This window comes from Bombina bombina, chromosome 11 (genome assembly GCF_027579735.1).
Source record: "Bombina bombina isolate aBomBom1 chromosome 11, aBomBom1.pri, whole genome shotgun sequence".
Taxonomy (NCBI): domain Eukaryota; kingdom Metazoa; phylum Chordata; class Amphibia; order Anura; family Bombinatoridae; genus Bombina; species Bombina bombina.
This window is the reverse complement of record NC_069509.1, coordinates 15434794-15449042: the sequence shown is the minus strand read 5'-3', so window position 1 is coordinate 15449042 and position 14249 is coordinate 15434794. Positions and strand designations below refer to the sequence as shown.

Sequence of the window (14249 nt, the reverse complement as noted above, 5' to 3'; positions counted from 1 at the left end):
AAGCAGTTGTACCTAGGTGGGTGTTGGACTTCCCACGACTCAGTTTCTTTTGGCACAGGTTGCAAATGGCATTGCTGTTGTCAGAGGCATACACATAAAAAAATGCCACACTGCTGAGCTCTGCAATGACGGCATTCTGGTGGTGGCAACAGCATGCGTTGATTGGCGTACTGTCTGGCTGACTCCGAGTGCTAATGCATGCTGTCTGACTGTGCAACTAGCTCCTTGCGATGACCTCCCCCTGCTTCCAACTCGTCTCCTCCTCCTGCTCCTCTCTGTCTTCCCATCTGAACTTTCCCCCTGTTCTTCTTTTCTTCTACTGAGCACCCACGTGACATCCACAGACGCATCGTCATCATCAACCCCTTCTCTTGTATCTGACAACTCAACAACAGAAGCAACGGTGGGTACCACATCATCATCATCACACCGTGCGTCGTCCATTTCTGTAATGCTGCCTGACTGAGACATATCACAGTTATCTACATCCTCTGTCAATGATGGTTGTGCATCACTCATTTCTTCACACTGAGGTGTACATAACTCCTCTGACAGATCAAGTGAGGCGGCTGTGGTGCTAGTGTCGGTGGTGGCGGCAGGCGGGCGAGTGGTAAGTTGAGAGGTAAGCTGGAGGAGGATGGTGCGTCAAGGTTACGAGTGGAAGCTGTAGAAGATTGGGTGTCCTGTGTTATAAAGTCAACTATTTCATCAGAACTTTTCGTGTTCATGGTACGTGGCCTAACACTTGGCATTATTCTATGGCCAAAGGGAATCCCAGCACCATGACCACGACGGCCCCTGCGGGTTGGCATGCCTCTGCCTGTCATTTTTTTTTCGATTAGTGCTACTATGCGTGCAAGCTACTGTGAGTTGGCACAGTATACGCTGTGAGCCTGACACAAAAAAGCAGACTGATGTTTCAAAGTCAAAATAGTTTTTTTATGTTTAAAATGTACACTTACACTACTATAAAACAGGATAATATTAGTGGTGGCACTGGACAAGTGGGCACAGTATACGCTGTGAGCCTGACACAAAAAAGCAGATGGATGTTTCACAGTCAAAATAGTTTTTTTATTTTTAAATGTACACTTACACTACTATTAAACAAGATAATATGAGTGGTGGCACTGGGCAAGTGGGCACAGTATACGCTGTGAGTCTGACACAAAAAAGCAGACTGATGTTTCAGAGTCAAAATAGTTTTTTTATTTTTAAAATGTACACTTACACTACTATAAAACAAGATAATATGAGTGGTGGCAGTGGACAAGTGGACACAGTATACGCTGTGTGCCTGACACAAAAAAGCAGACTGATGTTTCACAGTCAAAATAGTTTTTTTATTTTTAAATGCACACTTACACTACTATTAGACAAGATAATATGAGTGGTGGCACTGGGCAAGTGGGCACAGTATACGCTGTGAGCCTGACACACACGCTGGCAGTGGCAGGCTGGCCTGGCAACTGCAATTAGATTAAACAAGCAGACTGATGTAAAAGTTTTTTTTTTTTTAAATTTACACTAATGTTACACCAGATATGAGTGGTGGCACTGAGCAAGTAGGCAAAGTATATGCGGTGGGCCTGACACACAGGCTGGCAGTGGCAGGCAGGCAACTGCTATTAGATTACACTAGCAAACTGAAGTAAAAGTTTTTTTTTAATTTACACTAATGTTACACCAGATATGAGCGGTGGCACTGAGCAAGTAGGCACAGTATATGCTGTGAGCCTAACACACAGGCTGGCAGTGGCAGGCAGGCAACTACTATTAGATTACACTAGCAGACTGATGTAAAAGGTTTTTTTTTTTTTAATTTACACTACTGTTACACCAGATATGAGTGGTGGCACTGAGCAAGTAGGCACAGTATATGCTGTGAGCCTGACACACAGGCTGGCAGTGGCAGGCTGGCCTGGCAACTGAAATTAGATTACACTAGCAGACTGATGTAAAAGTTTTTTTTTTTTTAAATGTACACTAATGTTACACCAGATATGAGTGGTGGCACTGAGCAAGTAGGCACAGTATATGCTGTGAGCCTGACACACAGGCTGGCAGTGGCAGGCAGGCAACTGCTATTAGATTACACTAGCAGACTGATGTAAAAGTTTTTTTTAAAAAAAATTACACTACTGTTATACCAGATATGAGTGGTGGCACTGAGCAAGTAGGCACAGTATATGCTGTGAGCCTGACACACAAGCTGGCAGTGGCAGGCTGGCCTGGCAACTGAAATTAGATTACACTAGCAGACTGATGTAAAAGTTTTTTTTTTAAATTTACACTACTGTTACACCAGATATGAGTGGTGGCACTGAGCAAGTAGGCATACATGCTGGCAGTGGCATGCTTGCCTGGCAACTGAAATTAGATTACACTATCAGACTGATGTAAAAAAAAAAAATTAAATTTACACTAATGTTACACCAGATATGAGTGGTGGCACTGAGCAAGTAGGCACAGCGAAAATGCTGTGAGCCTGACACACAGGCTGGCAGTGGCAGGCAGGCAACTGCTATTAGATTACACTAGCAAACTGATGTAAAGTTTTTTTTTTTTTTAAATTTACACTACTGTTACACCAGATATGAGTGGTGGCACTGAGCAAGTAGGCACAGTATATGCAGTGAACCTGACACATAGGCTGGCAGTGGCAGGCTGGCTTACACTAGCAGACTGATGTAAAAGCTTTTTTTTTTTTTTTAATTTGCACTAATGTTACACCAGATATGAGTGGTGGCACTGAGCAAGTAGGCACAGTATATGCTGTGAGTCTGACACACAGGCTGGCAGTGGCAGGCAGGCAACTGCTATTAGATTACACTAGCAAACTGATGTAAAGTTTTTTTTTTTTTTAAAATTTACACTACTGTTACACCAGATATAACTGGTGGTGGCACTGAGCAAGTAGGCACAGTATATGCTGTGAGCCTGACACACAGGCTGGCAGTGGCAGGCAGGCAACTGCTATTAGATTACAAAGAAAAAAAAAACGACTGATGTAGCCCTAAAAAAGGCTTTTTGGGGTGCTGTCCTTACAGCAGAGATCAGATGAGTCCTTTAGGACTGTAGTGGACACTGAATACACTAGCCTAGCTATCGATTTCCCTATTTAATTAGCAGCAGCTACACTGTCCCTCCTCTCACTAGCAATGCAGTTTCTGACTGAATCTAAAATGTCTGCTGTCCATGAGGTGTAAGGGTCTGGGAGGGAGGGTCTGCTGCTGATTGGCTGGAATGTGCCTGCTGACTGTGAGATACAGTGTCAAAGTTTAGGCAATGATGATGAATGGGGGCAGATCGAACATCGCATATGTTCGCCCGCCGCTGCGAACGCAAACAAGCTATGTTCGCCGGGAAGTGTTCACTAATAGTGAGCCACCAAATATAATCTGTATCTGATAAGTTGCAAAAGATATATTGCGTATCGTAAGTAGTTAAGTCTGCAGCACAAGATACACTGATACAAAACGTGTTACATTGTTATAAAGCCATCTTGAAACTTTAACCGGTTTCCTATACATCCTAAATAACACATAACCAGAGTTTATATTTGTAACTTAATCTCTTGTGAGACAACAGATTCGAATATCCTGAGATATTAATAATCAATCTTAGTTAACCATCAGACATTTATATTAAAAGCTAGGGTTCCCATCCCCCCTCTCTTCCCTTAACATGTTTGCCAAACTGGCTTTTTCAAAAGGTAAGGCGCTGCCTTCTCCGTGGCTTTTTATTGGCTATTCTGGTGTGATCACATCCACTATGATGACATCATTGTGATATAATCCTGTGTGAATCTCTGCCATCCTGAAATCTACTTGCATATACAGAATAGCATCTTTACCTATTCAATATTTTGCAATTATGCTAATGATATTGACTGGATTTTAATTAAGGAACTCATATATTATCATGGTATTGGATATATGCAGATATGATTAATAGGTACAGTACAGTATCTATTCTAATTAACTCTGATTCAACAATGATGATTATAAAGGGTATTTGACTTCCAATTAAATAACCAAATTTAAATAAGAGTTGGAAAGACTATATACTAATACGTGAGTATATTTTGTGGCTCAATATATAATAATACATACAAATTAATAAACAAAGATCTTAGAAATAAAAAGTGCTAGTGTCAAATGTGAGAAATTATAATCTAGTGACATAAAGGTGTTATGAGGGTGTGACTTCATGTTTTTATTAGTGTATATGACAGTTACCTCGAATGCTTCTGTAGGGATTATTATTAATAATAATGATGATGATAATAAGATTATTTGTGTACCTGCCCCATAATTAAATGGTATGGTAAATCAAACTGACAAATGTGAAAGAGTGACAATGTGAGTTTATACAGTTCACTTTGGAGACAGTGAACAAACCTTAATGTGAATAGATCAAACATAATAATATTGTGCTAGTTAGTGTGTATTAAATGCTAGTGAATTATTGAATGTTTCCTATTCATAAGTTTACTATATTCTACAATCCCATACTGATTCTCCTCATTTGAATATAGTCCCAATTTTTACAGGTAAGAAAAATAATAATTATTTTCATTTAGTCCATGTGGTTGGACTGAATTTAAAGGATTACTTTCTGTTATAATTTTTAAGCTAAACAACTAACATATTAAAGTTAATAAACATTAATTTAAACCTACTGACCTATATTTTCTCCAAAACAAAGTTTCATAACGTTCTAAAAGATATATCTTTTATTCGCCGATGATGTCACGTTATCCTGCCCACTATTTTCAGCACTGCATGTTCAAAATACTTAAACCAATAACTTTGTGTTTAAAGCGCCATTTTGAAACCTAGGTATTGTAAACGGATTGGTACAGAGCAAAGGATAACCACGGAGTGGGTTTGGAAAACAATTAAATTTGCAGACAAGATTTCTGATATACGGTAGAGATATGTTAATGAAATGCTATTGATAAAAAGCGTATTTGGGGTAGTTAGTTAGTAACAGGTATAGAAAATATTTACTTACAGTGGCCCTTTAAGAAGTAAATCCAGGGAGTTTCAGCTTTCAGCAGGGATTGTTCCAAATCTGCGCCTCTTATTCCCATTGAGATTTTTTGCAAACCAACGCCTAGATTTAGAGTTTGGCGTTAGCCGTCAAAAGCAGCGTTAAGGGGTCCTAACGCTGCTTTTGGCCGCCCGCTGGTATTTAGAGTCAGGCAGGAAAGGGTCTACCGCTCACTTCCTTACCGCGATTCCAGGCTACCGCAGATCCCCTTACGCCTATTGCGTATCCTATCTTTTCAATGGGATCTACCTAATGCTGGTATTTGGAGTCTTGGGAGAAGTGATCGGTAGACCCTCTACCGACAAGACTCCTAATGCCAAAAAAAGTCAGTAGTTAAGAGCTTTATGGGCTAACGCCGGAATATAAAGCTCATAACTACTGTGCTCTAAAGTACACTAACACCCATAAACTACCTATATACCCCTAAACTGAGGCCACCCCACATCGCCGCCACTCTAATAATTTTTTTAACCCCTAATCTGCCAACCGGACACCGCCGCCACCTACATTATCCCTATGAACCCCTATCCCTATGTATTTTATTTTCAGGTAAAAGAGCTGATTACTTTGGGGCAAGGCCCCGCAAAAAGCCCTTTTAAGGGCTGGTAAAAGAGCTGTTTACTTTTGTATTTTAGAATAGGGTAGAGAATTTTTTATTTTGGGGGCCTTTTTATTTTATTAGGGGGCTTAGATTAGGTGTAATTAGTTTAAACTGCTTGTAATTCTTTTTTATTTTTTGTAATTTAGTGTTTGTTTTTTTTATATTATAGAATAGTTTATTTTATTGTATTTTATTTTAGGTAATTGTAGGTAATTTATTTAATTAATTTAATGATAGTGTAGTGTTAGGTTTAATTGTAACTTAGGTTAGGATTTATTTTACAGGTAATTTTGTATTTATTTTAACTAGGTAGCTATTAAATAGTTATTAACTATTTAATAGCTATTGTACCTTGTTAAAATAAATACAAAGTTGCCTGTAAAATAAATATAAATTCTAAAATAGCTACAATGTAATAATTAATTACATTGTAGCTATATTAGGGTTTATTTTATAGGTAAGTATTTAGTATTAAATAGGAATAATTTAGTTAATTTTAGGAATATTATTTTGTTTAATATAAATTATGTTTATGTTAGGGGTGTGTTAGGGTTAGGGTTAGAGTTAGGTTTAGGGGTTAATAACTTTATTATAGTAGCGGCGACGTTGCGGGCTGGAGATTAGGGGTTAATAATTTTAGGTAGTTGGCGGCGATGTTAGGGAGGGCAGATTAGGGGTTAATACTATTTATTATAGTGTTTGCGAGGCGGGAGTGCGGGGGTTTAGGGGTTAATACATTTATTATAGTGGCGGCGAGGTCCGGTCAGCAGATTAGGGGTTAATAAGTGTAGTTAGGTAGGGGCGACATTGGGGGGGCAGATTAGGGGTTAATAAATATAATATAGGGGTCGGCGATGTTAGGGGCAGCAGATTAGGGGTTAATAAATATAATATAGGGGTCAGCGATGTCGGGGCAGCAGATTAGGGGTTCATAAGTATAATGTAGGTTGCAGCGGTGTACGGAGCAGCAGATTAAGGGTTAATAGTATAATGCAGGTGTCAGTGATAGCGGGGACGGCAGATTAGAGGTTAATAAGTGTAAGGTTAGGGGTGTTTAGACTCAGGGTACATGTTAGGGTGTTAGGTGCAGAGTGTTTCCCCATAGGAAACAATGGGGCTGCGTTAGGAGCTGAACGCTGCTTTTTTGCAGGTGTTAGGTTTTTTTTTCATCCCAAAATGCCCTAATTTTTTCCTATGGGGATATCATGCACGAGCAAGTTTTGCCAGCTTACCGCTACCGTAAGCAACGCTGGTATTGAGGGTTGAAGTGGAGCTAAGTTAGGCTCAACGCACCCTTTTTTGAGCCTAACACAGCCCCTCAGACAACTCTAAATACCAGCGTTGTTGGAAGGGTGCATTGTCAAAAAAAGCAGCATTAGCTACGCGGCTTTTTACCGACAAAACTCTAAATCTAGCCGCAAGTGTATATATAGAGTACATCAAATTTAGCATAATCAATGATACATCCTATTTTAAATTAATAGATGACACATGCAAATTCTATACAATTAACAATGATGGGACTTAACCATTATATGTGTATGGAGTATATGTGTATGTGTGTATGGAATATATGTGTATAGAGTATATGTGTATGGAGTATATGTGTATGGAGTATATGTGTATGGAGTATATGTGTATGTGTGTATGGAGTATATGTGTATGTGTATGGAGTATATGTGTATGGAGTATATGTGTATGGAGTATATGTGTATGGAGTATATGTGTATGGAGTATGTGTGTTTGGAGTATATGTGTATGGAGTATATGTGAATGGAGTATATGTGTATGGAGTATATGTGTATGGAGTATATGTGTATGGAGTATATTTGTATGGAGTATATGTGAATGGAGTATATGTGTATGGAGTATATGTGTATGGAGTATATGTGTATGGAGTATGTGTGTTTGGAGTATATGTGTATGGAGTATATGTGAATGGAGTATATGTGTATGGAGTATATGTGTATGGAGTATATGTGTATGGAGTATATTTGTATGGAGTATATGTGAATGGAGTATATGTGAATGGAGTATATGTGTATGGAGTATATGTGTATGGAGTATATGTGTATGGAGTATGTGCGTTTGGAGTATATGTGTATGGAGTATATGTGAATGGAGTATATGTGAATGGAGTATATGTGTATGGAGTATATGTGTATGGAGTATATTTGTATGGAGTATATGTGAATGGAGTATATGTGTATGGAGTATATGTGTATGGAGTATATGTGTATGGAGTATATTTGTATGGAGTATATGTGTATGTGTATGGAGTATATTTGTATGTGTATGGAGTATATGTGTATGTTTATGGAGTATGTGTGTATGGAGTATATGTGTATCGAGTATATGTGTATGTGTGTATGGAGTATATGTGTATGTGTGTATGGAATATATGTATATGGAGTATGTGTATATGGAGTATGTGTGTATGGAGTATATGTGTATGTGTGTATGGAATATATGTATATGGAGTATGTGTATATGGAGTATGTGTGTATGGAGTATGTGTGTATGGCGTATATGTGTATGGAGTATATTTGTATGGAGTATATTTGTATGGAGTATATTTGTATGTGTGTATGGAGTATATGTGTATGTGTGTATGGAGTATATGTGTATGTGTGTATGGAATATATGTATAAGGAGTATGTGTATATGGAGTATGTGTGTATGGAGTATATGTGTATGTGTGTATGGAATATATGTATATGGAGTATGTGTATATTGAGTATGTGTGTATGGAGTATATGTGTATGTGTGTATGGAATATATGTATATGGAGTATGTGTATATTGAGTATGTGTGTATGGAGTATATGTGTATGTGTGTATGGAATATATGTATATGGAGTATGTGTATATTGAGTATGTGTGTATGGAGTATATGTGTATGTGTGTATGGAATATATGTATATGGAGTATGTGTGTATGGAATATATGTGTATGGAGTATATTTGTATGGAGTATATTTGTATGTGTATGGAGTATATGTGTATGTTTATGGAGTATGTGTGTATGGAGTATATGTGTATGGAGTATATGTGTATGTGTGTATGGAGTATATGTGTATGTGTGTATGGAATATATGTATATGGAGTATGTGTATATGGAGTATGTGTGTATGGAGTATATGTGTATGGAGTATATGTGTATATGTGTATGGAGTATATGTGTATGTGTGTATGGAGTATATGTGTATGTGTGTATGGAGTATATGTGTATGTGTGTATGGAATATATGTATATGGAGTATGTGTATATGGAGTATGTGTGTATGGAGTATATGTGTATGGAGTATATGTGTATATGTGTATGGAGTATATGTGTATGTGTGTATGGAGTATATGTGTATGTGTGTATGGAGTATATGTGTATGTGTGTATGGAATATATGTATATGGAGTATATGTATATGGAGTATGTGTGTATGGAGTATATGTGTATGGAGTATATGTGTATATGTGTATGGAGTACATAAAAGTATCTTACATAACTGTTAGAATATCCATTGATGGTGACATAATTTACACGCCATTTTGACTATTTAAAAATACGCCAATCCGAGAACCAAGTATTGTTAGGATAAAGAACAATCAGGAAAAAGGGCTTCAAATTCTAATTAAAACTTCAAACATGGATGACACAATTACCAGTAGAATCACATGACACGTTAACATGTCCGCAAAACCATAAGACTGTGCCAACTGGCCCCATAAAGAAACCTATGTATCAGACTCATATAGAAAGAAAAAGTAAGTGTAAGTCTGCAAATGTCCTGCAACAAACCTGATTTTTTAACTTGATTTTTTCATACGTTTACAGACAAATGTACTGATTTATTGCAGACAAATTAAGGGAAATAAATAAGTTTTAATAAAAAAACTTCTCTCCTGTAACAAACACAGCAGTCTAGTGTAAAAACTTTGAGATACATTAATGTCTTCTTTGCTGCAAATGTTTTCCAATAAACAAACTGCCCCTACCTGGTGCCTTATTCTGAGGAACCTACCTGCGCTTGATACTGAACTACAAACAACTAACCACTATCACTTAAGAAAAAGCATTTAAAGGGACAGTCTAGTCCAAAATACACTTTCATTATTCAGATAGGGCATGCAATTTTAAATAATTTTCCAATTTACTTCTATCACCAATTTTGCTTTCTTCTCTTGGTATTCTTAGTTGAAAGCTAAATCTAGGAGGTTCATGCAAATTTCTAAGCACATGAAGGCCGCCTCTTAGCTCAGGGCATTTTGACAGTTTTTCACCACTAGAGGGTGTTAGTTCATGTGTTTTGGCTAAAATGCAAGTCTGTCAAAAGAACTGAAATAAGGGGCAGTTTGCCGAGGCTTACAGATACGGTAATCACAGTGGTAAATAGTATATTAATATAACTGTGTTGTTCATGCAAAACTAGGGAATGGGTAATAAACTGATTATCTATCTTTTAAAACAATAAATATTCTGGTGTAGACTGTCCCTTTAAGAAAAACATGTGATTCCTTATTTATGTTTACTGAATTTATTTCAATTTAATGATTGTAGCATATAAAGTTCAATTTCTTATTTATATATTCCAAATGTCCTGATCAAAAATAGTTTGTTTATGGATATATGAATTCTACCATGTAGATTATATAACTTTGTAGTAAAGACGTAAGACAAATTAAATCTGTTACCTTTGCCGTATTTAAAAAAATTAAAGGAACAATCAATAGATTTCCCATGATAAAAAACAGTAATGAGTAACCTATTGCTAAATAAAAACTTTCATTAAAAAAGTAAGTTCTTTGTACCTTAAAGGGACATTGTAGAGTAGATTTTTCTTTAAATAACTGTTTTGTAGATGATCCATTTGTATAGCTCATCTGGGTGTGTTTTTGTTAAAATGTATACACCTAGATTTAGAGTTTTTGCGGCCAAAGGAGTGCGTTAGCTACGCGTCTTTTTTTTCTAGCGCTGCTTCTAAACAACGCTGGTATTGAGAGTTCTCTGAAGGGCTGTGTTAGGCTCCAAAAAGGGAGCGTACAGGCATATTTACCGCCACTTCAATTCTCAATACCAGCGTTGCTTACGGTAGCGGCTTGCTGGAAAAACATGCTCGTGCATGATTCCCCCATAGGAAACAATGGGGCAGTTTGGGCAGATTTATTTTACAGGTAATTTTGTAATTATTTTAACTAGGTGGCTATTAAATAGTTAATAATTATTTAATAGCTATTGTACCTGGTTAAAATAAATACAAAGTTGCCTGTAAAATAAATATAAATCCTAAAATAGCTACAATGTAATTATTCGTTATATTGTAGCTATATTAGGGTTTATTTTACAGGTAAGTATTTAGTTTTAAATAGGAAGACTTTAGTTAATAATATTTAATTTATTTCGTTAGAATAAAATAATATTTAACTTAGGGGGGTGTTAAGGTTAGGGTTAGACTTAGCTTTAGGGGTTAATACATTTATTAGAGTAGCGGCGAGGTCCGGTCGGCAGATTAGGGGTTAATACTTGAAGTTAGGTGGGGCGATGTTAGGGAGGGCAGATAAGGGGTTAATAATATTTATTATAGTGTTTGTGAGGCGGGAGTGCGGCGGTTTAGGGGTTAATACATTTATTAGGGTATCGGCGAGGTCCAGTCTGCAGATTAGGGGTTAATAAGTGTAGTTAGGTAGCGGCGATGTTGGGGGGGCAGATTAGGGGGTTAATAATTATTATGTAGGTGTCGGCAATGTTAGGGGCAGCAGATTAGGGGTTCATAGGGATAATGTAGGTTGCGGCGGTGTGTGGTCGGCAGATTAAGGGTTAAAAAAATGTATTATAGTGGCGGCAAGGTGGGGGGACCTCGGTTTAGGGGTACATAGGTAGTTTATGGATGTTAGTGTACTTTAGAGCACAGAAGTTAAGAACTTTATAAACCGGCGTTAGCCCATAAAGCTCTTAACTACTGACTTTTTTCTGCAGCTGGAGTCTTGTCGGTAGAGGGTCTAATGCTCACTTCAGCCAAGATTCTAAATACCAGCATTAGGAAGATCCCATTGAAAAGTTAGGATACGCAATTGGCGTAAGGGGATCTGCGGTATGGAAAAGTTGCGGCTTGATAGTGAGCGTTAGACCCTTTCCTGTCTGACTCTAAATACCAGCGGGCGGCCAAAAGCAGCGTTAGGACCCCTTAACGCTGCTTTTGACGGCTACCGCTGAACTCTAAATCTAGGCGATAGTTTTGCTTATTTTTAAATAAACGTGTAGAGAAAATGAGAGCGCCTTGAAAAAAAAACAAAACATATATATATATACAATAAGTTAAAAAAATAAAAATAAACTCTTATATTGAGGCTGCTGTTTTAATAACCAAAAAAGCCTTAGAGATGTATAAAAATATATTTAAAAATAATTTAATGTAGCATAGAATGATATAGCAAATGCATGTACACAGAAGAAATAATAAAAGCAGAGTCCCCACACTAAGCTTTAAACAATAAATAAAGAAGTGGTTTAAAGACAAAAACTGCTTGCATGGCCAGGTCTGTAACCCTCACTACATGTTCCAGGGTTCCTCCCCATACTCAGGTGAAACTGGATTGCCTAGTAGTTTTGCTTATTTTTAAATAACATTCTGCTGATTTTCAGACTCCTAACCAAGCTCCAAAGTTGTAGATGTATACTGCTGTTTACAGACTTCAGACTGCTTATGTTTCTATAATTTGTCTTTCATATGCAGGGGAGAGGGGAGGAGGAGGTTCTGCTCTCTGCACCTTTCAGTGGGTGTCCCAGACTAATCTCATCAACAGTGCTAATTTGGGAGCTTCTAAGTAAGTTTTTAAAAGGTTTTAAACTGCACTTTTATGTCAGTATCTGTGCATATTCTTCATCATAGTAGTGTCTCTTTCATGCAGTTAAATGAAAATGGTGTATACTGTCCCTTTCATGAAATAAACTCTGACATTTTAACAATATTCCTTCTACTGAAATAACAGAAAATAATGTAGAAGAAAATAGATTAATCAAATGTTAAGCCTTTTACAAGGATCTTATTAAGCATTTATGTTAATAAAAACTCTTCTGAGAGCCTCTTTAAGATCTTTGTTTCTCAAGCTATAAATGAGTGGATTTAGAAATGGATTAATTATAGCATAAATCACATTAGCTAGCATGTTTACCTTTAACTGATAATTTGTTGCGGGAGTAAAGTAAATTAAGACCATAGAACCATAAAATATAGACACCACAGTGAGATGAGATGTGCAGGTGGAGAAAGCTTTAAGTTTTCCTCCTTTGGTTCTGATTCTGAGGACAGTGCTGAAAATCTGGGCATACGGAACAAATGTAATAGCTAAAGTCACAATTCCTAGAATTCCTGCTGCTATAAATTTAACCACAACATTGAGCAATGTGTCTGTGCAAGACAGTAAAAATAAGTGTGGGAGGTCACAAAAGAAATTATGGATTATGCTTGGACCACAGAAGGTCAGCCGCAAAGAGCAAAGTGTGTGCAACAAAGAATAAAGTAGACCAAGTATCCAAATTGCAGATACAAACTTTAAACAGGCTTTCCAGGACATGATTTGAATGTAATGCAGAGGGTGGCAGATGGCAACATATCTATCATAGGACATTGTGGCCAACAGAAATATTTCAGAGCTAGCAAAATAAATAAAGAAGAAGACTTGAGTTATACAAGCAGGGAGAGATATTGTTCTGTTTGTAGTGAAGACATCACAGAGCATCCTTGGTGCGGTCACAGAGGAGTAAGACATGTCTATAAACGCCAGGTTCCCGAGGAAGAAGTACATGGGTGTATGAAGCTGAGAGTCAATGAATGCCAGGAAAAGGATGAGAAGGTTTGTGCTGATGGTCATCAGGTAGATAAGAAGGAAAATTACAAAAACAAGATACTGAGTCTGGAAGTGGTTTGTGAATCCAGAAAGATTAAATTCATACACTAAGGTTTGGTTTCCCATTGTGCACCGTGCTCAGATTCCACTAAAATAAAATTATGAATATAGCTATCATATGGCAAATATAGTCACTCATCTTCACTCATCTTTTGTGCCTATTAATCCTAAGGGCTTCACTTTCAATTATATTTATACCATCTGTATCACTAGATAGATACGTTCATCACACAAACATAATTGTTATATTTATTTCCAGTGCCTCTATGGATTAATTAACATTTTAATATGTTAGTTTAAAAATATGTTTCTGTCAAAAGGGATTTAAAAAATAATGAAAGCACAGTCAAAAGGTAGGAAAGGTGGTCACCAAAAATCAAGTCACTACCAAGAAAGAAAGTGATTTCAGCACAACCTTTTTTGCAAATGCTAAGCAAATGCCAAGCACCACCAGTTATGGTATTTATTATTTCCCAAATCTTTCACCCACATTATAGGCAAGGTAGTCTTACTACTCATAAACGACACATTGAACCAAATAAAGATGGTACACAAAGGTAGTAGTGCTTGAAACAGACAAAGATGTCAATTTTATTGCAATGCTTATAAGCTCATATACTCATTGTACTGACAACACCTCCACTAAAGGATGGTTACGTTCTAAACATAAAATCGACCATCATAGTGATCTA

General features: G+C 37.1%; 1 protein-coding gene across 1 annotated transcript; it reads right to left on the bottom strand.

The window, feature by feature from the left end:
- Nucleotides 1-12696: 12696 nt before the first annotated feature.
- On the bottom strand, nucleotides 12697-13623 carry LOC128641583 (olfactory receptor 1019-like). The gene has a single exon (XM_053694122.1). It carries the CDS (start codon nucleotides 13621-13623, stop codon nucleotides 12697-12699), a length of 927 nt encoding a protein of 308 aa, XP_053550097.1.
- Nucleotides 13624-14249: the final 626 nt, after the last annotated feature.

What these genes read in the sequence shown, in the direction of transcription:
- LOC128641583 (XM_053694122.1), bottom strand. Translation starts at nt 13,623, where the DNA reads ATGGGAAACCAAACCTTAGTGTATGAATTTAATCTTTCTGGATTCACA.